Source organism: Chiroxiphia lanceolata, chromosome 19 (assembly GCF_009829145.1).
Source record: "Chiroxiphia lanceolata isolate bChiLan1 chromosome 19, bChiLan1.pri, whole genome shotgun sequence".
NCBI classification, from domain to species: domain Eukaryota; kingdom Metazoa; phylum Chordata; class Aves; order Passeriformes; family Pipridae; genus Chiroxiphia; species Chiroxiphia lanceolata.
The window spans coordinates 12,027,710-12,052,429 of NC_045655.1; the positions used below are offsets into that span (position 1 = coordinate 12,027,710).

Consider the following 24,720-nt stretch of genomic DNA (forward strand, 5'->3'; position numbering starts at 1 on the left):
GGGACACGCCTTTGCTGAAGCTCAGGTAGCCAAACAGGAGGATGGGAGAGGAGCCCATGGGCCACCTCAGCTCTCCGTGTTCATCCCCCAGTGAGGAGTGAATGTTTTCCCTCTCTCCCTGCCCTCTAGGCCAGGAGTCTGCTCTATCAGTTCCACCTGCTGCCCCGCATCCCCTGCAGCCTGCACGACCTCTGCAAGCTGTGTGGGACAGGGATGTGGGACAGTGGCTTCATCCCCGCCGTGGAGTGCTCTGGCCATCACCCCGAGTCCGAGAGCTGCCCCTACGGAGGGCTGGTGGAAGTGTCTTCTCCTAGACCAGGAAGTGAAGGCAAGAAAGGCCTGAAAACACGGGATGTCTTTGCCTTCCGAAAATAGCTGAGAGGAACAGGGTGTGACGGCGGGAGGGACGGGCAGGAAGGATGTGCATAGGAAAAAATGTTGAAGACAAAAATGGAGGAATAGCTTGTCAAGATTCCTGAGAAGACTGAAAGGTGGGGAATGGAAGATGAATTAAATTGCTCTACAGGGGAAGCAAGTTCCAGTGCATGGATGGTGGAACCTGAGCAAAAGGCATCGACCCAGGAACTGTGTTGACAACGTTTGCATTTGGTTTTGTTAGAAACAAGCTTTTCTAGGTCTTAACAAGGACTTTTTATTCTGCCTCTGGGACTGGACTGGTTATCAACCAGAACTTTCTTACTTGCTGATGAGAAAGGAGAGCACTGCAGAGAGCCAAGTGCACGGGCAGCGTTGGTGGGGCCGGGGCAGGGGCAGAGCTGGGTGAGGCACCCGGAGCTCACCGTGCGCCCTCCGCTTCAACCAGCACGTGCAACACGGGGCTGCTCTCTAAAGCCATAGAGACCATTTTAATTATCATCTGCCAAAAATAAATCTGCAGACCAGTGGGATTGCAGGGAAGGTGTCTGCTTTGTCGGCGAGGAAGGACTGGTCGGCTCAAGGTCTTGTCTCTGGCCTTTTCTATGGGATATTCTGGCTGGTGTGATATTTTTTTTTCCATTTGTACAGAAATGGTACAGCCCCAGGTCTCACAGCACTGCTGCTCTGAGCTGGGGTATTTCACAGACACCGTCCAAAGTTTCTTCTTCACGACGTATTGGGTGGAAATTCTTCCCTGGGAGGGTGGGGAGGCCCTGGCACAGGTTGCCCAGAGAAGCTGTGGCTGCCCCATCCCTGGAAGTGTCCAAGGCCAGGTTGGATGGGGCTTGGAGCAACCTGGACCAGTGGGAGGTGTCCCTGCCCATGGCAGGGGATGGAACTGGATGAGCTTTAAGGTCCCTTCCAAACCAAAAAATTGTGTGATTCTCTGATTCTATGACATTACAGCAAAGCTGTTCCTTTATGCTGACAACTACAGACTTTAGACACTTTAGTCTGTTGTTTCCAGTATGTTTCCCATTGTGTTTCCCTTGGCTCTCCTCAATTACTGAATAGTTATGTCCTTGCCTGTCACTGCCACAGGCTGTGGCACATCCACTCCACTGTGGGCTTTAGGCTGTTCAGTTGGTGCCAGTGGTGCACCCTGTTCCCCATCCCAAAGTGAAAACAAAACTTGCCTTGTTGCAGCCGTTTTTGCTGAGCTCTGTCTGGTGAAGGTTTCCCTTGGGGTATTTTTGAAAGGACAGCGTGTTTCTCCTCTTGTCTGCTATAAAATGTGCCAACCAGAAGTGGAGCTGGGGCTTTGAGCCCTGTTGCCAAAGGTCCTTACCAAATTCAGTGGCCTCCTAAGGTGTGTCCTGAGCCAGTGTTTGTGCCAAACAGAGCCAGGGGAACAGTTTCCTTGTAAGAATGGAAAAGGAGATGAGGTGACAGCAGCATTGGGGGTCTGCAGCCTTTCCTGGCTGTCCTGCTCCCTCTCACTTCCTCCACACTGCTTCCCACACAGCTGTCCTGGGCAGGCTGGGTCAGGCCATGCTCACTTCCAGCTCTGCCTCTCAGGCACATTCGTACCCTCAGTAGCACTGGTGGAACCCCCTTGTCCTCGTGCAGTGCTGGGGGGGTTCCTGCACCTGACAAGCACATTTCTCTCAAAATCCTTCTGCAAGGCCTTACCCACATGCCCCATTCCTGCTGGGAAGTGAGGCTGGAGCTGGGATGCTCCGTGTGAAGCCAGCACAAGCCAAGGGCACGCTGTGTTCCTAAGGGGAAGCAGCCTTGCCCCACTGCAGGCACCACACTGAGGGCTGGCTGTTGTGTGGCAGAAGGACAGTTTGGCTCCCACTTTGTGTGCCTTTAATTCAGAGGATGAAAACCTTCCCCCTGGATGAGAGCAATGGGGAAACCCACTGCAGGATGGCACAGCTCCCAAGTGAGCTGGGCTTTGGCAGGTGACACCTTCTGTAAGGGCTGAGGCTGCTTTGCTCTGGGGCAGGGAGTTCGTTGAGATTTATGATGTTTCAGTGAATAATAAAAGTTTGTGTGAGGCCTCTGTGTGTCCATTGCTGTGCAGGCTGGGAGCTGCACCTCACGGGCAGGGACAGCGCTTGGCCAGGCACCGTCCCCAGCTTGAGCTGCTCACTTTGGAGCCACTCAGGGACGTGGTGGGTGCTGGGGCTGCATTGCTGCCGCCAGACCCCGCTCATGTCAGCCTGGGGACGTGTGGCAGCACTGGATGGATCCATCCAGATGGGAGCTCAACGTGGCGGTGGCTGAATTTGGGTCAGAAGAACTGCACGGCAGAAAGTGCCAGAAGCATCTTCCTGCAGAGCAGCTTGGTGGCACCAGGACAGGCGCCAGCTCCCTGTGGGGACAGCAGGGGCTGGGCACTGCCTGCTGCCACCTGCCTCCTGGTGTGGGACGGGCATGGCCACGAGGCCTTCGCAGCTCACCCGCGGTGCCAGGGCAGCCGGAGCTCACCAGGAGCTCTGTGAGGAGCAGCAGCACGTGGGCAGCTCTGCCAGGTGTGGCATGCTGGGCACAGGGGGAGAACAGCCCCCTCCTCAGCTCGAGGGGTGCTGGGCAGGGGGGGACGCAGCCCCCTCCTGAGCTCCCCCCTGCCCACAGAGGGCTGGGAGGCACCAGCAAACCCCTCCCAGAAGAGCCGGAGCTGGTTTTGCTGCAGCACTCGTTCCCAGCCAGTAAAAGACAATAGGAAGAGATGAAGTAGATAATTTGGAGCATTATTTTTCCACTATTAAAATGTCATTCAGCAGTGTGGAAATCACTCAGGATTCGTTTAGTTAAAGACTCTGCACTGCAGTTTTCCAGCACGTGGAATAAGCTGTGTTCTGTTTGAAGTGGGGCTCAGCTCTGGCAGTGCATGGCTGGGATTGGTGTGCCAGCCTGAGCCAGCTCTCCTGTGCCTGCTGTTCCCTGAGGGTCCCACTGCCAGCAGAAGACTTCAGGTGTCTGTGCTCCCCATCGAAGCCTCCTGAACCCCTGGCACACACTGACCCCACTTCGCCACAGTCAGGGAAACAAAGGTCCCCAGCTGCTCCCAATGACCAGCAGTGCTCACATCCTGGTGACCCAATTCCAGCCTGTTCATTAGCCTGTGATGCCATTTAACTCTCATTGGAGATTCACAACCTTCTGAGCTTGTTTTGGGAGACAGAGGTCTGTGGAGCCAACTTGGAACTCTCTGGCAGCACCTGGGGTAGGGTCAGGAGCAGCCGTGGGATTCCTCTGCAGTGAAAGGACAGTGGGTCTCCGAGGTCCTTCTGACCTATCCCCAAGATTTTCCCTTGTAACACTCTCTTTGCCATCTGAAAAAAAACCCAAGGAACAAAAAAGCAGCTGAGCTTGGTCCCTACAGAGGAGGAAAGTGGATCCTAGAAACAGTGACCCTCACGTGGCGTCTCCTCGGTCGCCGCCCTGAGCGTTGCATTAGCAGCAGCTGAGCAGCCAAAAATAGACCCTTGCGAAGGTAAATAGTCAGCGTAAGCCTCTTTAGCCTCAGCCTTGAGCTGACACATCCTCCTGCCTCCCGCTGCCGGGGGGAAGGGGAGCAGGGAGGAAAGAAAAGCGAGTCCTCGCTCCTGTGGTAACACTCCTGTGGTAACGCTCCGCTCCGTAATCCCAGCGGGAACCCAATCCCTGCAGCGGGAACCGAGAGTGGAGCAGAGCCCTGCACAGCCCGACACCTCCGGGTGGAGACGGGGCTGTGCTGCCGTGGCCGGTCCCGGGGTGCCTGGGCTGCTGCTGGGCACGGGGGGAGAGGGCAGAACTACCCCAGTCCATCCCGGGGCTGGGAGGGGGCACGGAGCCATCCCACATGTGGGCGAGCGGGAGGGGGTCAATGGATCGGCTTCATTCAGCCTTGGCATTGAGCACTGACCACGCAGGTGGCAGTGATGTCCAGCCAAACCACCCCTGGAGTTTGCTGCACCGGGGAAATCAGCACCTGTGAGCGGAGCATGGGCAGGTGGGGGGGCTCGGCCCCGCTTCCCGGGGCTGGGTGTGTTTGGATGTGGCTGTTGGGCTGTTCTGTCGCATGACGCTGCCTGTCAAATGAAAAATTACAGTTCACAAGAACAAAGAGGCTCACCTGAGTTATTACAAGCACCAAAGAATTTCAAACCACACATAGCCTGTCCCCCTGGGCTGGCTGATTAATCCCTGGGTCGCTCTGCTTGGGTCACAAAAATAGACTAGTCGGGCCAGCCGGAGCTCACGGTCACATCCCGCCGCGGGCGCTGCCCGGCCCTGCCCCAGCACGGCACTTTGGGCTCTGCATGCCCTTTGTTTCACTCATTTAAACACAAACACAACGTGTGATGGGGTTTCACAGCACCTGGAAGGAAAACAGAGGCTGAGGCAGCCCCGGCAGAGCCCCAGTACACCAGATCCTTCCAAATTCAGCAAGTTCAGGCCCTGCCAAAGGTCCTGCTCTGTGTGGCAAAGAAGCAGCAGGAGAAGGAGCAGCCTCAGGACTCTTCCTGGGATTTTTGATTTTGTTTGGCTTGAGTTTGTCTTTCAGAAACCACAAACAAGTTCAGCTGCTTCTGTCTGCGGCCGGGGCTCGACTCACCTTGGCAGTGGCAGAGGCGGCCGGGGAGGTGCTGGATGATGGGCATCTGCCAGCGTCCTCTCTGCTCTCCAGAGCTTTCTGCAGAGGAGACACAGGGCAGGGGGGGCCCTGGGATATGGCAAACACCCTGGTAGAGTGATCCCAACCCCCTGCATGACCCTGAGCCCTCGGCACCGGGCAGAGCCTGTGCTGTGAGTGAAGGCAGAGAGCCCTTTGGTTCTGCTTGATCCAGGAAACAAGGGCACCCATCAAGAGGGCTGCCTGGCCCAAATCAGCGCTGGCAGCTGGGTCCTGGCTCCAGGAACCCAATTCCCACATACTGCAGGTGAGGGTGGGCACTGAAAAATTTCCAGCGGTGACTGGAAACCCTGGGAACAGCCCAAACAGCAGCTGGCCTTTAGGCCCTCTGCCAAGGTGATAAATCTGCCCCAGTGCCAGCACAGCAGGAGCACTGGGAAGGTGCTGCTGGCTCTCTCCAGGGCTCAGGCACAGTGGGACAGGGGGTCCCAGCCCCTGGAGCAGCCCCACACCATGGGAGTCCCCAGCCCTGGCCGGGATGAGGTGCAGCCCAGACAGGCTGGGGAAGGGGTGCCACGGAAAGGGTGCAGGAGAGCCGGGTGTGGAGCAGCTTCCCCAGGCTGAAAGACACCGTGTACCCTCCTGCAGGTCTGTGGGGACAGGGTCAGGTCTGGCTGCCACAGCCAGAGGGTCACAGCTGCCCTGACACAAGCTCCACGGAGGCCGTGCTCAGGCTGGCAGGAAAGGGTTAAGGTGCTGCCAGAGCGGGAATGAGAGCAGGGAATTCAGCTGCTGACGCAGGTAGGATCTGCCACGAGCATCCCAGTGCAGACACAGCAGCATCACCCTCAGCTCCTGAGCTGCTTTGGAGCCCCCCACGAGTGGGGAGTGGGTGACAGACCCACCCACACACAGGGAGCAGACCAGGGCCACCCCCCATGCCGGGGTCATCTCAGGGTGCCCACCCCACTCCTTGCTGCCACAAACATGGCCTGACCCAGCCCTTGTCCAGCAAATGGCAGCTGGAAGGATGCTCCATGCCCTGAGATGCTCCCAGGCATCCCAGAGGTGTGGGGCAGAGCTGAGCCCTGCCAGGAGGGTGGCACTGCGGGGCAGTCGAGGAGGGTCTGCATGTGCTGAGCTCTCTGTTCCTGAAAAACCACTTGTCAGTGGTTTGGGTCACAAAAAGACTCAGAACAAGCAGGGCTGGAATAGGTGGCACAGGAAGAAATGGACAACTGAGATCTGGTGCTCCTTAGGCTGTTCCCATGTGTGAGATGGGATGGGATGGGATAGGGAGCCCACAGAACCCCATCACTTGGCTTCTCCTGGGCTTCACATATGTGACAGGAAGAGCCAGGCAGTGTTTCTGCTGTGTCTGGCCAGGGGGAAGTAGCGAGGGGAGATGGAGAACCAGGGAGGGGATACAGCCCTGCGGGAAGGGGGGCCAGAGAGAACACAGCCCTCAGGTCTGTGCAAGCCCTGACCTTGCCAGAGCTGGGGTGGCCCCTGAGAGCCCTCAGGTTGAAGAGATTCCCCTGAAACGGAGACCTTTTCCCATGCAGGTTCATCACTGCTCTGTCTGGGTTCTGCCATGCCCTCCCTGCCAGGCCAGGGCAGCAGCGGTGGTGGGGCCGTGGGTCCGGGGTCACCGTGGGTCCGGTGTCGCCGTGGGTCTGGTGTCACTGTGGGTCTGGTGTCACTGTGGGTCTGGTGTCGCTGTGGGTCCAGGGTCACCACGGTGTGTGGCACTCCGGGCTCGAGAGCAGAACCCAGTAAAGGACTGTTTGCACCGAGTCCCTGCCAAGGCCACGTGTGCTGCCCTCCAGGAGCCGCTGGGAAGTCAGGCCCGATGGAAATATAATGGGATAATCGATGGGCCATTGTTGCTCAGCTTAATTTAGCTGCTCAGGCAGGGAATGAACGGTGTGGATGTACGTCAGGAGCCAAGGAAGGAGATGAATCAGCCCTGTGTCTTCTGTGGCACAGGGGACAGAATGGGCACAGGCACCTGCTGGGCCAGGGGCTGAGCCCTCAGACCCCTGTGGCAGGGGCACAGGGTGCAGGGAAGTGGCATTAATGGGGATTTACTTTGCTTTGTCTAACACCAGGTCTGAAATGGCTGCACTGGGCTCTGTTACACACCTGCATCACCAAAACTCCCTGGGAAGCTGCAGAGGAGCAAGGAAGCTGCTGGGTGAGCTGGGATGGGGAGGTGAGCGCTGGGGCATGGCTTGGAGAGGACACAGCTGGTGCTTGGGCTCAGGAAGGACACTGCTGCTGCCAGGACTCTTCTCAACCACAGCCCAGGAGCCCCCAGCCCTCCTGTCCCAGCTCCCCCTCCCAGGACAGCCTGCCAGCCTGTGCACAACCTGGCTCGGAAGGCCCCAGGGGATGCCATTTGGGGACAGTCCCCCCACCCAATCCCCCTCACCAGCTGGAAGCACAGCTCTCCAGACTTCACACTTTGCCCTGCAGCTCAGCAGTGCCCACCCTGATACCTGGGGAATCGCCCTTCCTCCTCACTGTTTGCCTTCCTCGCATTCCTCCGGGCTGGCTCTCACCCCACCCGGCCCTGCAGTTCGGGCTTTCCTCGTGGATTAGTCACAGCTGGGTGATGGGGCTCTTCCCTGCCCCTCTCTGCACAGAGTCCACCTCACCCAATGTGTTTACTGCTCCCTCCCCTCTGCCTGAGCTCCTGCCCCACCATCCCACCCCCTGAGACACCTCCAAGCCCAGGCATCCCCCAGGGCGGATTTGTAGAGTGGCTTCAGCCTGGATTTCATTTTCGTGCTCTCAGCTCATGCCAGTCCCTCCTGGCCCCACTGATTCCCATGTCCTGGCATCCTGAGCACCTCCTGAGTGTGAACACACTCCCTGTGTGCTGCCACTGCCACTCCACTAAGGGTGACATTGGATAAAAGCAGCTCTGGCTCCTCAGCCCTGGACAGGGCACCTGGGACCAAGTCAGCAAGTCCCTTCCCGGGCTGTGTGACCAGCAGGAGCTCGGCTCCAGCTCTGGCCGTGCCCATGCAGGACCAGCCAGATCCCCTGGGCACCCATATGTATTACTGGGGGTCTGCCCACAGCGACAGGGGATGCCTGGCCCTTCCCCAGGGTCAGTGAGGCACAGAGCTGGCAGCAATGGGCTGGGGGAGACCCAAAGCACCCTTTCCATGGGGTCGGCCCGGCCCCCAGCCCCGATTCCCGCTGGCAGCTCCCCGGGATGCCCCAGCACACAGAGATGCCGCAGGCCCAGCGCCAGCGCCCTCCCCACACTGCCTTTTATGGCCCTGCTGCAGCCACGGCCCAAACATGGGCTGCGGGATGGCGGAGCTGGAGCCTGCCCGGGGCTGGCCCTGAGGCCGCTGAAGGTGCCCCAGACACCCCAGCTCAGGCAGCCACGCTGGGGGAGCTGGGGCTGAGCAGCAATGTGTCCGTGTCACCAGCACACCGCTCACCGGGGGCTCTCCAGGGCACCCTGCAGCTCATCCCCGTCCCTCTGCCCTTGCAGCTCCCATCCCTGCCTCAGACAGCCCTGCATCCCTGCCCTGTGCTCCAGCCTGTCACTTTGCACCTCCCTGTGCACCCCAAACCGCAGGGGCACTGCAGACCAGCACGGCACAGCTCACACCCAGCCACGGCACACACAGCCCTGGTTTTGCTCCCAGAGCTGCTCTGAGCAGAGAGAAGAGGGGCCAACGGGCACTGCCAGCCCCAGCAACCCTCCTGTGCCCCCTGCCCGGGCAGGGCTGGCAGGGAGGATGCGCCTGCCGAGCGGCTCAGGGTGTGTCAGAAACCAAATGACTCAATGGAACCCACAGTGACACCCCCAAGGGCAGCTCCACTGCGGGGCTCCAGTAGCTCCTCACCTCCATCCCAGCCCCATCCAGGCTCGAGCTGGTCACCACAGGCTGGGACACAGGTGAGACCCCGTGGTCAGTGCTGGCCGTGACAGGGACCCAGGGAACTGGGTGTCAGGGCAGAAAAGGGAGCGGGGGCAGGAAGGGGGTGATGGACAAGGCAGCAGCAGTGGGGAGTCCAGGACTGAGCCCTGTGTTGCACCAGGGCTCCTGATGTGCCCTCCAGCATGAGGAACACGAGGAAACTGCCTGTGCTGTATTTCCTGGCTGCGGGCAGTAAATCCTCGGGGCCCAGGACAGCAGTTGTTGTGTTTGTGATGACAGAGCTCCATGAATCAGCGCTGCCCTGTGATCCCGGCTGCCTGGGCAGAGTGTCAGCATTGCCACAGGAGACCCCCCACATCCCTCAGCAATGCCAGTGCTCCTGGGATGGGCATCCCTGCCTCGTGCTCCAGCCTGTGCCAGGATGCTGCTGTGTCCAGTGCCAGGGCAGCTGCAGAGGAGTGGCAGAGCCAGGGTGTGTTCTGGGGAGTGAAGAATTGAGCTCAGGAAGCAAAGCATCTCTCGTGCTGCCCGTGAGACAGCTGGAGTTCCCAGAACCTGCTCAGCATCCCCGGGGGAAACCAGACAGCGAGCAGCAGCCTAAAAATAGCTGCCCAGGGCACAAGCAGTCGCCTGAGAGAAGGGGAAGTGAAAAGGGAGATGAGCTGCAGCTTTCCAAGGAACAGACCCCAGCCCTGCTCACTTTGCCACCCCCCATGGGTGAATTGCAAAGTCTTTGCTGCAACACCTTCACCTGAACGTTTGGCATGAGAAAGCATCTGAGGGTCAGGCACTAACACCCACAGAGCCCAGGACAATGTCACTGTGGGATGGGATCACTGTGCCAGGTAGGAGCAGTGTAGAATCCCAGGAACCACTCTGAGTCCCCACTTGGCTCTATATAACCAAGTCCAGGTAGTCCAAGGCAGGGCAGAGGTTGGAGGAGCCAGTCTAGCCTGTCAGCAACCAGTTGTGTCTCCCAGTTGTGCTCACTCAGCTGCTGTGTGGCTGTTCCCAGTCACCCAAACCCAGCACGAGCAGTGCAGTGCTCAGCCAGGAGAGCACCTGCTCTGCCCTATCCAGCACCCGTGCAAAGGGCTCACAGATCATCAGCCCTTGGGTTTAGGGAATTTATAGGCCATGAAAATGTCTTCCCTGCCCAGGGCTGAGCCTTCTGCAGCAGCAGAGTGACCTGTGCTGGGTGCGGGTGCTGAATTGGTGCCCGAGCCCCATCAGCTGGGACAGGAGCAGGGACAGAGAGCGGCCCCCAAGTGCCTTGGACTGAGGTTCTGCCCTGCAGACACCGATGGGCTCCCAGCCCCAGGCAAAGCATCCACCTCCTGATGGGTTTAGTCAGTTCGACTTGGGTCAGACTAAGCAGCTTTGGAGCAGGGAGCTCTGGTGACGGCACAACGAGCGGGCAAACAGCAGGGCCAGGAAATCTTTCTGAAACCTTTGAGAACATAGACACTTGGTGTGCTCTGCTGAGGAGATGAAGTGCCAGGGCAGTCTCCGGGCTGGCAAAGCCATCTTGCAGCGAGAATGGGCTGGGCTGGACCTGCCGAGGCGCTGAACGCGAGCGGAAGGAAGGCGGAGGGAAGGGCTGAGAGGAGCTGTGCCGCTGCCTCGGCTCAGGTGCAGGGAATGGAAACTGCCTGACCACAGAGCTGCTTCCTCCCTCCCCGCACACCAGCGCCTCGTGAGCCGGGCACGAACCCTGTGAGCCCCGGGCACGAACCCTGCGAGCCCCAGGCACGAACCCTGCGAGCCCCGGGCACCTCTGCCAAACGAGGCTTTCTGTGGCCAAGGACGCCGGCGATGGCTCTGCTGGAGGGGGGAAGGGCAGGGGCTGAGTCCTTCACTCCCACACAGCAGCACTTGGCCAGGTTGGGGCTGTGCAGCCTCCCCATCCATGGCACAGCTGCTGGATCCACCCCTGCAGCAACCAGCTTGCTCCCAAGGGAACCACATGCCTGGAGCAAGGATCCCGTAGCCTTTCCTACGAGGAGACCCCAGATCACAGCCCCAGACCCACCCAGTGCATGGCACAATGCCAGCCCTGGCTGTTCCGTGAGAGCCACAGCTCATGGTACCACCAGCCAGGACTCTGCAGCCCTGGGGATGCCAAAGGGCCTGTGTCTCACAGCCCTCAGAGCCCGAGGTCCCCATCCCTGCAGTGCCAGGCAGCACCTCCACAGTGCCCTGTCCAGGGCTCATCCCTGCTGTGCTGGGTGGTTTGCCCGTGTGCCAGCTCCGCCGTGTGCCATGCCCGGACCAGGAGGTGGGGCGTGTGCTGACAAGGCCCTCACTGCTCCTCTTCCCACAGCTCCCCGAGCAGTCCCAGCCCAAACCAGCAATTATCAGCTCTCTGTGGGCGATCACCGATCTCATCACTGCACAGCCCGTGGAGGGGAGGCCGGGATGGCAGTTTGGATCAGCGCCAAGTGGCATCGAATTGCTCTGCCAGAGGAGCTGGTCCCGGCCCCGGCAGCGCCGGGTGCTGCACAAGCAGCTGTGGGAGCAGAGCACAGACAGAAAAGTTCCCGGTACCCACAGAGCAGGCTGCAACTGCCCTCAGCTCTAATCTTAGCAGATCAATCAATCTTTGTGCTTAAATAGCTTGGCATGACCAGCCCAGTTTCCTCTGCAGCCAGGGAAGGCCTTACGAATGCTTCACCCTCCCAGGAAGCGTTGCCTGTGTGGGTGGGAGCCAGGAGAGCTGTTTGTGGGATGAGGTGGCTGCACCCCAGGGGTGCTGTGCCTGGATTAAGTCCCTTTTCCTGGGCTCAGCCCAGCTCCTGCCCAAGAGTGAGAAGTGGCACTGAGTGTCTGGAGGCTCAGAGGGAGGAGTGGGCATGGGGCCATCCCTGCTGCAGGTGGAGGAGTGCATGGACCTGAAGAGCATCCTCATCACCGCCACGGGCAGATGCAGCCACGCCGGGACACAGAGAGACCCAGTTCTGATGGAGAAAATCTCATAATTACACTCAGCTGCCAAAGAACAGCATCGGCTTAAGTGATAAGAGGGGGAAGAGCACCAAGGACAGATCTCTCCATGGCTGCTTGGAGCCGAGGGGGCTGATGGGGAAGGTCCAGAGCAGGGTGGGGACAGTGACAGGCATCAGGCTCCCTGTGGTACAGGGGAGAAGGAGTTCCCGTCTCCCTCTGCCCCGGAGGTGGGAATGCTTCCAGGGTGGGAGTGCATCCCAGGCAGCCTGCATTGCTCTGGGAATGTGAGGCAGGCAGGACCTGGTTCCACCAGCTGGGTGCTGAGCCCTGTGCTGTGGAAGGACGGTCACAGCCAGGGACAGAAGGACTTCAGTGCCTCTTTCCTCTGAATTTCTCCCGACTTGCCTGGCTCTAAGAAGATTAAAGACAGATGGTCTCTGAGGCTCCCTCAATGGCACCCATGCTTGAGGCTGGGAAGGAAGGCACAGGGGGGAAGGCACAGTGGAAAAGAGCCCTGGGGAAGGGGGGTTATTCCCAGCTAAGACCCCAAGTGATGGAGCCCAGTGGGAACCTGCTGTTATGTGCTGCCCTCCCTGCTTGTGCTGGCTGCAGCTCTGCAGAGCAGGGCTGTCACTCCTTCTTCCCTGCAGATGAGCCAGCCTGGGAGATCCAGGGATGAGGGGAGCCCAGCCATGTCCCCAGAGTGGCTTCTCTGGGTAGTGCTGCCATGTGTCCTCTCTGCCTCAGCCCCTCCATCGGCTGCACTAAACCAGCTCTGCTGTGCTGTGTTAAACTGCTGTGGAAGCACAATGTGTTCTCCTGCAAGTATCTTGTTCCTGGGGATTCTGGAAGTGGCACTAGAAAAAAGCATTCACCCACCACAGCCCCGTGTGCCCCAGCGGCAGCGATGCACTTGTGAAGCCATTTAAATTTCCACGTGATGACCCAGTTCAGGGTGGTTTCGCCTCTGGATTTTCCCACTGCTGCTGCCTCTGGGTGGGTGGTGGCAGCTCCAGACCTCACTGCCGTGCTGGATTTTAAGGCCACCATGCTGACAGCTCCAACCTCAGGTGCTCAGGCTCCTCCTGAGTGTTACAAAATTCTGGGCACTCGGTGTCTGAGGATACCTGTGTGTGCTCACTGGCCCCGGATGTTTTACCGATAGCTTTGAAGAATGAGCAGTTTTGCAAAGGGATTTTTGCTGCTGCCTGTTACACTGGGGGCAGGGCACATCACTTCAGCTGCTGCAGCAAAGGTGGTGGGGATGCTCCAGGAGGGGGTGGAGGGGCAGGTTCAGTGCTTGTGTTGGAGTAAATTCCAGCCCAGCTGCCAGACTTGACTCTTCCTCACCATTTTAAAGCCAGCAATCACTGAGCTCCCTGCACCAGCTCTGGGGCTGAGCTGGGAGGCAGAGGGGCAGCCTGTATTTAGAAGGAGACAATAATTGCAAGTCAGATTTGCTTGTTCAATACTCTATTGACAGATTTGCCTTGGCAACCTGGAACAGGGTTTCATTGTTCACATCGTACTTCATGGCATCCTATTGATTGGGTGGGTGGGTTTAGGTTTTTGTGGGTTTGCTTTTTTTTGTCGTTTCTTTTTCCAAGCCTACCTACTCATCCTTTTCTTGTCTTTCTCCAGCACAGTGTTGACCTCGACAAGGGCTGTGTTATAATCTGTTGTTCAGACTGGCCACAACTTCCAATGCAAGCCAGTGCTGACAAAAGCAGAAGGGCAAATCCTGTAGCCCAGCTGGCCAAGGCTGCAGGCGGCCAGGTAGGGATGAATGGGGCCAGTGCCCTCCCCCGCTCCAAGGACACGGCAAAGTCCGTTTCTGGCCTGCGGGAGCGGCCTTGAAGGAAACGCTGTAACTATTCATGAATTAACTTTCTGTTATGATTTGGTGCTCAGCCTGGCGTGCTCCTGGCTCTGTGGGCTCGGGAGGAACCGCTGGCCTTGTTGGGGCGGAGGGGAAGAAAAGGCAAACACCCAAACTGCAGCCTTGGAGTCGCCTTGGTGGAGCTGGAGGATTACAGCTGGAAGAGAATTGCTGTTTTAAATTGCTAATAATGATACAGACTAATGAGCAACATCAGAAATGATGGCACGTGTAATCAGTGCTGCTTGATGGCAAACATAGAGCAGGGCTGCAGGAGCTACTGGCGTACAGGGCGAGGGGAAGTGGAGCATCTTGTTCTGGAGAGGCAGAACGCACCCCAAGCGAGGCACTGACACAGAGCTGGCTCTGGCTCTGGGGTAAGAACTTCATAAATAATGATGAAAAGGATAAACCTAGACAGACATCAGCTCTGGGTACATGGAGGGAATAGGGCCAGCAAGTATTTGAGGGGAAATTGCCTTGGTTTGCTTCCTAGCACCTGCAGGAAGCCCATCTGTCTCCGACTGTTACAGGTCTTGTCTTACAGCTGCACCCCAACAGCCCCCCCTCAGGATCAGGCCCCTGCCTGGGCATACAGGAGGTTGAAGCCCCCAGTCCTCCACCTCGAACAGGATCTTCCTGCTGAAAGCAGCAGCAACTATTGCTGATGCTCTGCAGAGAAAGAGGAATCCCAATTTTTGGTCAGGTGTGCGGTGGAGGGGAAGGTACCCACCAAATGTGTGTCTGTGCCTTGTACCTGCCTGATCCACAGACAAAACAGCAACAAACTGCTCGGGACCAACCTGCTGCTTTCTTGGCTTTAAAGGCAGCAGTTGGCTCATGTTCCTTTTGGTTGGAAACCCCTTTCCTTGTCTCTTCTCTGTGATATGCCCCAGCCAGTCAGGAAAAGGCAACAGTTGGAAACGCTTCCCACTTTCCTTATTTAGGCTATTTTATGTGGTTCAAATAAGGTGTCCTCCTTGGGCCTGACAAAGGGAAAGATGTATCAGTTCATGAACTGCTGCTGCCTGAGCAAGGTAAGAGACAGAAAATCACCACCATTACCATCATTACTGCGAATCATGTGCAATCAGCCCCGTAACAGAAAGCAGATGAAGATCCTGCAGGAACCTGCAGGACGGGAGCTGCTGCTGAGCTGTGGGAGCCAGGGGCCAGGCAGTGATTAAAATGCTTTTAATATTGCTTTTCAGTGTTGCTTTCACTTTTTCTTTTTTTTTTAATATATATTATATTTCATCAACAGCCTCTCAAACTGCTTCTGAGGCAGGTTCTACAAGATGCCAAGGATGTTTGGTCACACATTTAAAAATATATGTATTTTTCTATATATGCAGCCAGCCAGACTTTGCCCTCCTCATCGCCTATTCCCGACTGTGTCCTGGGAAGAGCAGAGCTTTCCTCGCCAGGCTGGACCAAGACCTGGACGTGCTCTCCAGCTTACCCAGGCAGGGGAGGAACTGCACCAAATCATGCTCGTCCCTGGACATTTAGTTTATTGCGAGCATTAGCGGTTTGTGCTCGGCTTGTCTCCTCTGGCAACAGGAGAAGCTGGAAATGTCAAAGGGGAGGGTTAACAAACTCCACTGGCATAAATTTCAATGAATGTATGTTTCTTAGGAAAACCACTAAGTTAAAAAAAAAAATTAAATCTTCCTGTGTGTGCTTTCCTTGGGCTGCTGTTCACAATGGATAATAATTCTTACATTAAGCCCCTTCGGCCCTCCAGGGAAATCAAAATTGTAATATCAGTTTGCTTTTTATTGGCTCGGCTCTGCGATCGCGGCGGCTGCGTCTTTGTTAGGGGCTGCGGCGCGGTGACATTCAGCGGTGCCTCCCGGTGTGTCCCCTCCGGGCCCGGGCAGCGCCCCCGAGGGCGCGGGCTGCTGCCGGCCGGGGCCGCGCGGGCCGGGGTCAGACCGGCCACGGGGGGACAAGGAACGTCCTCGGGGGACGGGGGATGCTGCCCGACCCCCGGCAAAGGAGCCGCTCCAGGCCCCAGTGCCGCTCGGGCTCAGCCCCGTCCCTCCCGCACCCCGGAGAAAGTCGCCGGGAGCCCCACGGGCAGTCCCGCCCGAGGGCCGGCGGGACCGTGGTGGCACCGGGACCCCCCGCCCACCCCGATCCCCGAGGTGGCCCCGGTGTCACCGGACGCGAAGCACAGCCCGGCACCTGCGGGAACCGAGCCCCGGGACCCGAGTTCCCCCGGGAGGGGCCGAGGACTCCACGCCGCGCCGAGAGTTGCCCCACGGGTGTCCGTGGTTCCGCCGTCCTGCGCCCGGGGTGCGGATCCCGGGCGAGCCGCTCCCGCAGCGCCGGCGGGGAGGGCCGGAGCTACCGGCCCGGGACTCTCACCGGGACGGTGCCCGGTCCCGCTCCACCTGCCCGGGGAAAGGTGCCCCCCGCGCCGGCACGGCTGCGTTTCCCGGAGCAGTGCGGGGAGCGGCCGGGTGGCTCCGCTGGCAGCCGCGGACACGCGTGAGGCTCAGCCGGCTCCCCGCGATCCGCCCAGCGAGGAGCGAGTGCGCGGAGCCGCCCGGCCCGGGCTCCCCGAGCGGCCCCGCCGCGCGCGGCTTCCGGCACCGGGCGGGGAAAGCGCCGCCACCTGCCCCGGGCCCGGGCCCGCCGCCGCTCGGTGTCCCCGGGCCGGGAGCAGAGCGATCGCGGGGACCCGCTGGGCAGCGGGGCGAGGGCTCCCCCGGGCAGGGTCGGGCCCGCGGTTGGCGGCTGCGGCCCGGGCCATGCCGGGGTGGGCGCCACCGCCTCCCGGGCCCGGGGCTGCCCGCGACGTGGCGCGCCGTGGAGCCCTCCCGAGGGCTCGTCCCCCGCGGGGACCCCCCCGCGCATCCTCTGGCCGGACCCCCCGCCCGACCCCTCTCCCCCCACGGGCGCGGGTCGCGCACCTGCCCCGCGGGCTGTGCCGGCCCCGTGGGGGCCGTGCTGAGTCACGCGTGGGGCGGGGGCCGGGCTGCCCGCGCCCCCCCTCCCCGCGCCGCCGTGCCCGGCCCCCGCCCGCCCCCTCCCCGCCTCGCTCCCCGGCAGGGCTGCGCCAATCCCCCGGCCCCGCCGCTGACGGGCAGCCGGGCCCGGGAGGCGCCGCCTCCCTGACGTCTCGCTCCGGGATTTGCACGGTTGCGGTGCCGCCGCTCAGTGTCTGTCGGGCCGGCGGCGGGAGCTGCCGGAGCCCGAGCCCAGCTCGGCTGCAGCGCGGCCCGGCCCGGCCCCTCCCGGCTGCGGGATGGAGCTGCCGGCGGTGGGCGAGCACGTCTTCGCGGTGGAGAGCATCGAGAAGAAGCGGATCCGAAAGGTGCGGGGGGTGGCGGCGGGGGGCGGCGGGGGCCGGGGGCGCCGGGGGTGGCGGTTCCCGCTGACGCCGTGTCTTTGCCTCCCGCGCCGCGCAGGGCAGAGTCGAGTACCTGGTGAAATGGAGGGGATGGTCGCCCAAGTGAGTACCGACACCGGGCGGGGATGGGGCCGGGGATGGGGCTCCGGGAAGGGCCCCGGCCGGGGCGGCGGGCGCGCGGCGAGAGGCGGCGGCGGGGCCCGGCGGTGACGGCGGCGGGAGCCGAGCAGGCGGCGGCTGATGTGCACCAGAAAATGGCTCCTTCCCCCTTTCCCTCCTCGGAGTCGGGCTCCATATTGCAGAACCGAACGGGGAGGGGGGGGGCGGGCAGGAGGGGAAAGGGGGAATAACCGCAAAAATCGCCCGCGTCGCCCCGCAGCCCCGAGAGCCGCCGCCGAGGCGGGGGCAGCACCGGCACCGGGGCGAGCGCGGCCGCTGCGGAGCGTTCGGGGTTCGCATGACAGTGTGGGTGGGGGGGGACCGGGACGCGGCGGCCGGGTCCCTCCTCCGCCCCGCGGCCGCTTTCCTGGGTCCAGGAAAGGGGATTTGGAAAATTTCATCATGACATGCCTGGAATTCCTCCGGAATAATAACTGCGCTAAATAAACAGTTCTGTCCCCGGGACGCCCCCCCGGCCCCCTCCCCGCCCATCCCCCTCTCCCGGGACCCCATCTCCGCACCCCGCTGCCATCGGGCCCGGTGCTGCGGGGCGGCCCTGCCCGGGACCCCGGCCCCGCCGGCGCGGCCCCGCGGTGACGGCCGCTCTCCTCCCCTCTCCCAGATATAACACGTGGGAGCCGGAGGAGAACATCCTGGACCCCCGGCTGCTCATCGCCTTCCAGAACAGGTGAGCCGGCGGAGGGGGTGGGTGCGGGAAGGGCGGCGGGACCCTCGCCCGGCGCCGCTCCCGCAATTGCAGATGCGTCACGGAGCCGGGGGCCGCGCCGGGGGCGGCCGCGGGCCGGGCCCGGGCCGGGCTGGGGGGCGCGGCCCCGGCGGGGCGGGCGGTGCGGGGCCACCGGGAAACGCTCCGGGTCAAGGTCCCCCACGCCGCGGTTCTCCCCCCGCGCCGCGCCCCCCCCCCCCACGCCGCGCCTCGCGCTCCTGCTTCCCGGGATTCGATGCCGCGAGTGGAGGAGGCGGCGCTGCTGCTGCTGCTGCTGCTGCTGCTGCTGCTGCGCTTGGACGGGCTTCGGCTTTTTTTTTTTTTTTTTTTTTTTTTTTAAAGCCTTTTTATTTTTTTTTCTCTTTCCGCGCATTTATTTCCTGGAGTGTTTTGGCGCAAACTGTAAACTTCAGCCCCTCGCCGCAGCGGGGGAGGCGGGAGCGGGGAAAGCGCTGCCTCCACGGAGTGCCTGTGCCCCCGGCCCGCTGCCACCTGCGGGCCCCCCGGCCTGCGGCTCCGCTCCTGCGGGCCCCGGTCCCCCTCCTGCCACCTCCCCGCTGCACCCACGTAGGGTCGCTGGCACTGGGGAGCCGCCGCGGGGGTTGGGTGCGCCCCGGGGGTCCGCGTGCCGCCCTCGGGCCTCGCCGTGACGCTGTGTTCCCGCAGGGAGCGGCAGGAGCAGCTGATGGGATACCGCAAGCGGGGGCCCAAGCCAAAGCCGCTGGTCGTGCAGGTAAACGCGCGGGAGTGCAGCCCCTCACCCTCGGGCACTGTTTGCCGCGACCGTCCCCGGGGAGCCGCTTGCAGCGGGTTTCATCATGCTGGGGAGGCTGCGCGGAGCCCGGGGCTCCTCACAACACCCCAGGGACGCTGGGCCCCAGTGCTGAGCTCAGCGCTCCCCCCTCCCCTCCCCGGGCTGCAGGGCAGCCCCGCTGTGCCCGCGCCCGGGTGGCATTAGCAGGCTGCTCGCGGGCTCGGCAGCGGCCGTCCCGCTCAGCCCCCGTTCCCAGACAGCTGATTGAAGGGGGCTTTTCTTCTTTTCATTGCTTCATTAATCTGGAGCAATGCACAGCCTCTAAGTTGGAGTGGGCTGGGGCCGCCTGCTCGAGGACGTGGCGCCCCGGGATGCAGCGTCCTGTAACGAGAGCTGCTGCAGGAGCGGGGGTTCCACCGGCGCCTTCAGCACCGGCTGGAGCGACGGCACCTGGTTCTCCGGCCTCGACTGAGCGCGGCCCTTGGTTTTGTGTTGCAGCTTCCCTCCTTCGCCCGCCGCTCAAACATCCTCACGGGGCTGCAGGACCCGGCCGTGGACACCAGGCCCAAGCTGGACCTCAGCTCCTCCGGCAAGAGCCAGCAGCACCAGTATGAACTCAACAGCAAGAAGCACCACCAGTACCAGCCCAACGGCAAGGAGAGCAGCATGAAGCATCAGTCCCACAGCAAAGGGAAGTATTACTACCAGCTGAACAGCAAGAAGCACCACCACTACCAGCCGGACCCCAAGATGTACGAGCCCCATTACCAGCCCAGCAGCAAGGAGCCGCAGGGCCAGGCCTGCTTGGACAGTAACAAGACTCCCCTGGTCGCCCACCCAGACAAGTGGGCTCATGGCCCAGCCAAAAACCTGCTGGGCCCAGTCAAGAACCTCACAGCAGAGAGCAAAAACGGGGCCGAGAAGAACCTGTCCAGTGGCACTGGACCGCCCCCCCGGGACAGGGTGACCAGCAATGGCCTTGGGGGAAAGATGAAGATCGTCAAGAACAAAAACAAGAACGGGCGCATTGTGATCGTCATGAGCAAGTACATGGAGAACGGCATGCAGGCCGTGAAGATCAAGTCCGGGGAGCCTCCCCGGAAACGGGCTGCAGAGGAAAGGACTCCAAAGAAGGGTGGGGAGGAGAAGGTAGAGGCTTGGAGGAAGCCAGGGGAGGAGAGGGTGGTGGGCAGCAACGCCCTGAGCAAAGCAGAGGGCGAGGCCCGGCAGCCCCCTGCGGAGCTGGACGAAAGTCCCCAAAAGACTCCCTTGGCCAAGGAGCTGCCCCTTCCTCCAGCGGAGCAGCCCTTGCAGCTCACCACCAAACCAGACCTCGTGCCCTGGTCCTTGAGTCCTGTCTGTGAGCACAGCCCTTCCTCCATGGGACTGAACCTCTCCAGCGCTGGCTCGCGGAAGCGCTGCCTGTCAGAGCCGCACGTGGAGCGGGAGCCGGGCAAGAAGCGCCTGACCTCCCGGAGCATCAGTGCCCCCACCTGCCTCAGCCCCCCAGCCCCAGAGCGGCCAGAGCCACCCGCCCAGCCGGAGGTCATCCTGCTGGATTCGGACCTGGACGAGCCCATAGACTTGCGCTGCGTGAAGCCGCGGGCAGAGGGTGAGGTGGCCCTGGCGCAGGTGAAGCCGGAGGTGCCGCCGGCGCCGGCTGAGAAACCGGCCACGGAGCCTCCGCAGCCCCGGGAGGCCGCGGAGGAGGAGGAGGATGAGGCTGAGTCCCTGCAGGAGTTCAAGCCCTTCTTTGGGAATATAATTATCACAGACGTGACCGCAAACTGCCTGACCGTGACCTTCAAGGAGTACGTGACGGTGTGAGGTGGGACGGCGGCTGCTCCCCGTGGGAGCTGCCTGCCCGCCCCGGGGCCGCCGGCCCCACATCCTCCTCCACGGTACTGGTGCCCCTTCCCCGGAGCCCGTGTGCCCCTGCCCGCGCCGCGGCGGCCAAGCCTGCCATCTCCACCGAGGGGACGCCGGGACAGGGCCGGGCTCGGTGGCCGTCCCTGCCACGTGGGGTGACCTCGCCGCTGCTCTCGCCCTGTGGTCAGGGGCTGCCCCAGGACCTGCGGGCGATGGGACACGCCAGGATGGGACCCGCCAGTTACTCAGAGTTATAGTATTATATTTTAACAGTGCTAACTTGTCGAGTGATTCTTGCTCCCGTTTGTACGTGGTGTTATTGAAATGTATTGTTTGAGCTGAAAGCTGGTCGCTCCCTGGCCACGCTAATATATTTATTTGTAGGTATTTATATAATGAAATATAAAGCCTAGATTTATGGAGTCCCTAGATCACCTTATAAACTATATCAAACGACTATTTTCTGTTCTCCTTTTTAACCATTGAGCATTTGTTAGTCTCAGCCCCTTGCCCTCCCCACGACCCGCAGGACCATACCCGTATATATTTTTTGATACTGTACACATGTGGTGTTTCTATGTGCAAAAAAAAAAAAATGGTTATCTAAAGCTAAACGAGCTATTATAGAAATTGCTGCTATTAGAAATGTCTAAACTATAAGCTTCCAATTATTAATTGCTTGAATGTAAATATTAAATGGAGATGTTGAAAGTGCATTTGATGTTCTGCAGCTAGTGTAGGTCGGAGTGCAAAGCCCAGCTGCTGCGAGCTGCCAGCGGCGCGTCCTGGTCCGAGGGCTGTGTCACGGGGAAAGAAATGTATCATGCAATCATGGCAAAGGACTATAAACCTTTACAAAAACTACCGGGATTTGGAGTGCGTTTGTTGCGGCACAGGGATGGCAGGTCTCTGTGCAGGCAGGCTGTGGCCAGGCTGCCCCACAGCAGGTACCTGCAGGTTAAAACATCAGCTCTGAGATAAAGCATATTGAATATAGTTCTGATTTTTCACCCAAAGAGTGTCTTTCCCACAGTGCTGAGGGCGCCCTGTGTTCTGGGTGGGCAGCGAGGCTGTGGGAGCCTGTGGTGTGGTGCTTCCCTCTCCCCACAGTGCCAGGGCAGGGCTGGGCTTCTCCAAAATGGGCTGCGTGAGGTCTGTGATGGGAAACGGGGAAGGCTGTGGAAGCACAGGCTGGAAAGGCAGCACAGGGGATGATGGGTGATTGCTGCCATCCATCCCAGTGTTGGGGAGGGTCGTGGTTAGATGAGAAGTTGAACAGAAAGGAAGATGGTCCAAATTCCACCAAGAAAGTTGCAAAGGTCTCTGAAGGAGATTAATAATTCCTGGAGTCCACTGGAAAATACAGCACAGGGCTAATTCTTTACAAAATGGCTCACAGGGTGGTGGCAGCCCAGCAGTGGAGCCCCCGCAGCCCATCTGCGGGCGGCCAAGATACAGCACATGATCCCCACCCCCCAGTGACCCCCTGTCACCTCCCCAGAAACAGTCAAGTGCCTGGGCAGTGCTGCCCTCCAAACCTCCTGCCAGCAAAACCGACTCCAGTGCCAGCCTCTTGGGCTTTTGGTCAAAGTTGGTTTCTCTTCCAGCAAAGATCTTGGCTGAAATATTGGCACGTTGATGTGTGTGGTCCGGAGCCTCAGGCTTGTGAGAAGCAGAATTAGTTTGTTTGGGTAAGGTGGGCCCTACAGTGATACTTGAGCTACTTGAGATGTGGGTGAGTTGCCCTGTGAGAGCTCGAGGGCTGGGGGGCACCCAGCAGGCTCAGCCCTGGGTCCTGCTGTCATATGGTGTCTGACTGTCCAGGGGTGTTCCCAAAGCACAAATATCCCCCTGTCTCATGTTGCCCACTTCTGGGCCACCTGGGCTTCCCAGGTGTCATTCTATTTAAAGTCCAAACTCACTATGGTAATTGTTGCTTCGTAAATCCTGAGGGTTGTGGGAAGTTGGGACAGAATCCAGCCAGATGTCATCTGGAGTCACAGTGGGAACCCCTGCATATGCCATGTCAGCCCAGGTCTTACCTACAGAGTTTCTCATGTCAGAGCTGGAGTACTTTTCCAAGGTTGTTTGAATTAAATGAAGGAAAAGGAGCCAATGGGTGTGATGCTGTTTTTCCCGCTGGGGCAGCTGAAGAGGCTTGTATCCAAGTGGGACAACTGGCTGTGGACACTGTTGTCCCAGACGTTGGTTTTGGTCTGGTGTAGCTCAGGTGTGCTGCTCAGAGCGCTCGTGTTGTGGGAATGGCTTCTGGGAGCTGACTCCAGGAAGGTGGCTCCATCCCAGCTCTTTGGTTAAACTGGTTGATGTGGGCAGGGTTAGTGCTGACAGCTCACTTTCACTCCTGTTTCAGTCAATGCCCCAAAGCCAGTGGACACTTGGGTGATGTTCAGGGCTGGGATGTTAACCTGCCTGTGTGGAGACCCCAAAGCTGGTGGAGAGCAAGTGGAAATGGTGAACTCTGATTAGAATCAACCTTTGCCTGATGGCTGTGCTGAATGTTGAGGGGCTTTTAATCAATGCTTCATGCCACCAGGGCTGTGTGGGTGACGGGCTGAGGGTGCTGCAGAGGGGGTGTCGGGGCAGGTGAACCTCAGCCCACAAGGGGGGTGCCAGGGGATGGGTTGGTGGGAAGCGTTTCCCTGCCGTCCCAGGCTTCGCTATCAGAGCACACCATCAGAAATGATGCATTTCCCTTGATTAATTAAGCTAATGGTTATCTGAAAACAAAAATGGCATGGAAGAGGAGACGCATGCTCAGAATGCAAAATGTGATTTATGAAAGGGGAAGTGCAGCTCGACAGACAGCAGCGGGAGCCAGTGCAGGAGCGGGGCCGGGCTGCGGCTCCAGGGCAGGGCAGCTACCAGGGCACAACTTGCTCTTTAGCCACACAAAGGTGGATGAAACCCACAGGGTTTCTCACAAATAGCAGGTTGTGTCCTTGAATGTGGGCTTGCAGGCTCTGGGCCAGAGCCTGAGCGTCGCTGCTGCCGAGAGCTGGCTCGGCAGCTTCGTTCCCTGGGCTGTAGGGGTGTGAGGCTCTGGGCAATTAATAACTGCTCGCAGGTTTGCAGTTAGCTCAGCTCATTAGCATTTCTGAAAATGGAGGGTGTTGTGTTGCCAGTTTTTAAGGGAACACTGTCCCTCTGAGCGTGTGTTTCTGAGTTCCCTCCCCTGTGCCCACCACCCCCGGGGCTGCAGAAGCCCCTAAAGCCCCCTCTGTGCCGGCAGCAGCCGTGGTTGGTTTGAGGCACCATTTCCCGGAAACCACACAACCAGATATTTCTTACTTTAATAGTTTGATCATGTTTATCACAACTCCAGCAGCTTCCTGTGCTGTGAAAGGTGTGATAAGTAGTTACTGGTTTAAAAGCTGCGCCCTTCCCTTGCTGGGCTGGTTGGCTGGAAGAGGTGGAGTGTTTGGATATGAATTACTTATTCCTGGTGCTCTCTTTCCCTTTTAAATGCATCAAACCTAAATGCCTGTTACTGAGTAAATTAATGTGGAGTCCACAGTGACTTCCAATGGTTATCAGAGTGATCCAGGGTGAGATGGAGCGTCACCACGCTCCATTAGGAAGACTGGTGTGCTCTACATTGAATGTATTTCCCAGGAATGCGTTAACCTCTGCTTGGTTTGGATTTATTCCAGACAAATATTTGCTGATGTAAAAGGAGAATTTGTGTTCGTCTTTGAGCCCTTCTGAAAGGGCTGGATGGATCCATGGCCCTGCACAGAGGAGGGCTGCAGCTCTGTGCTGATGCTTTCACGTTCTCCCATGCCCGTGGGGGTACCAGTGTGGCAGCAGTCCTGGGCTGGGTCCAGCTCTGTCACCAGCGGTTGCCGTGGCCCTGTGTGGTTTCAGGAGGTGTCAGTGTGATCCCTGCTCCACGCAAGGGGGATGATCCCTGCTCCACGCAGCGTGGGCCCCGGGGCTGGGTGGAAGGGCTGCATCCCTGGGGTGAGGATGCTGTAACGGAGAAGGATGTTCAATAAACACGTAACATAGAGCCAATGTCTTTTAACCAGAATAAGAAACAGCCTCATGGGAACGGGAAGGTCCTGTCTGGGAATGGGTCCAGACTTCCAGGT

General features: G+C 59.7%; 2 protein-coding genes across 4 annotated transcripts in view; both read left to right on the forward strand.

Moving 5' to 3' along the window:
- The window catches only part of TBC1D16 (TBC1 domain family member 16), a 29,657-nt gene extending 28,652 nt beyond the window's left edge, over positions 1-1,005 (forward strand). For all 3 annotated transcript variants that reach the window (XM_032706465.1, XM_032706463.1, XM_032706466.1), the window contains exon 12: positions 130-1,005. In XM_032706465.1, the coding sequence (XP_032562356.1) occupies positions 130-375 (246 nt within the window). In that variant the 3' untranslated portion in view covers positions 376-1,005. The remainder of the gene's footprint in view (positions 1-129) is intronic.
- A 15,906-nt stretch (positions 1,006-16,911) lies between these two features.
- CBX4 (chromobox 4) lies at positions 16,912-21,472 on the forward strand. Its single transcript, XM_032706909.1, has 5 exons — positions 16,912-17,063; positions 17,158-17,201; positions 17,881-17,946; positions 18,652-18,718; positions 19,238-21,472. The coding sequence occupies exons 1-5, from the start codon at positions 16,995-16,997 to the stop codon at positions 20,564-20,566; spliced, it is 1,575 nt and encodes a 524-aa protein (XP_032562800.1). The 5' UTR covers positions 16,912-16,994; the 3' UTR covers positions 20,567-21,472.
- The last annotated feature ends 3,248 nt before the right edge of the window (positions 21,473-24,720 follow it).

Excerpts from the sequence above, each read along its gene's own strand:
- CBX4 (XM_032706909.1), top strand. The coding sequence starts at position 16,995 with ATGGAGCTGCCGGCGGTGGGCGAGCACGTCTTCGCGGTGGAGAGCATC. Across the intron at positions 17,064-17,157 it reads AGAAGAAGCGGATCCGAAAG|GGCAGAGTCGAGTACCTGGT; the intron begins GTGCGGGGGGTG and ends CGCGCCGCGCAG. Across the intron at positions 18,719-19,237 it reads CAAAGCCGCTGGTCGTGCAG|CTTCCCTCCTTCGCCCGCCG; the intron begins GTAAACGCGCGG and ends TTTGTGTTGCAG.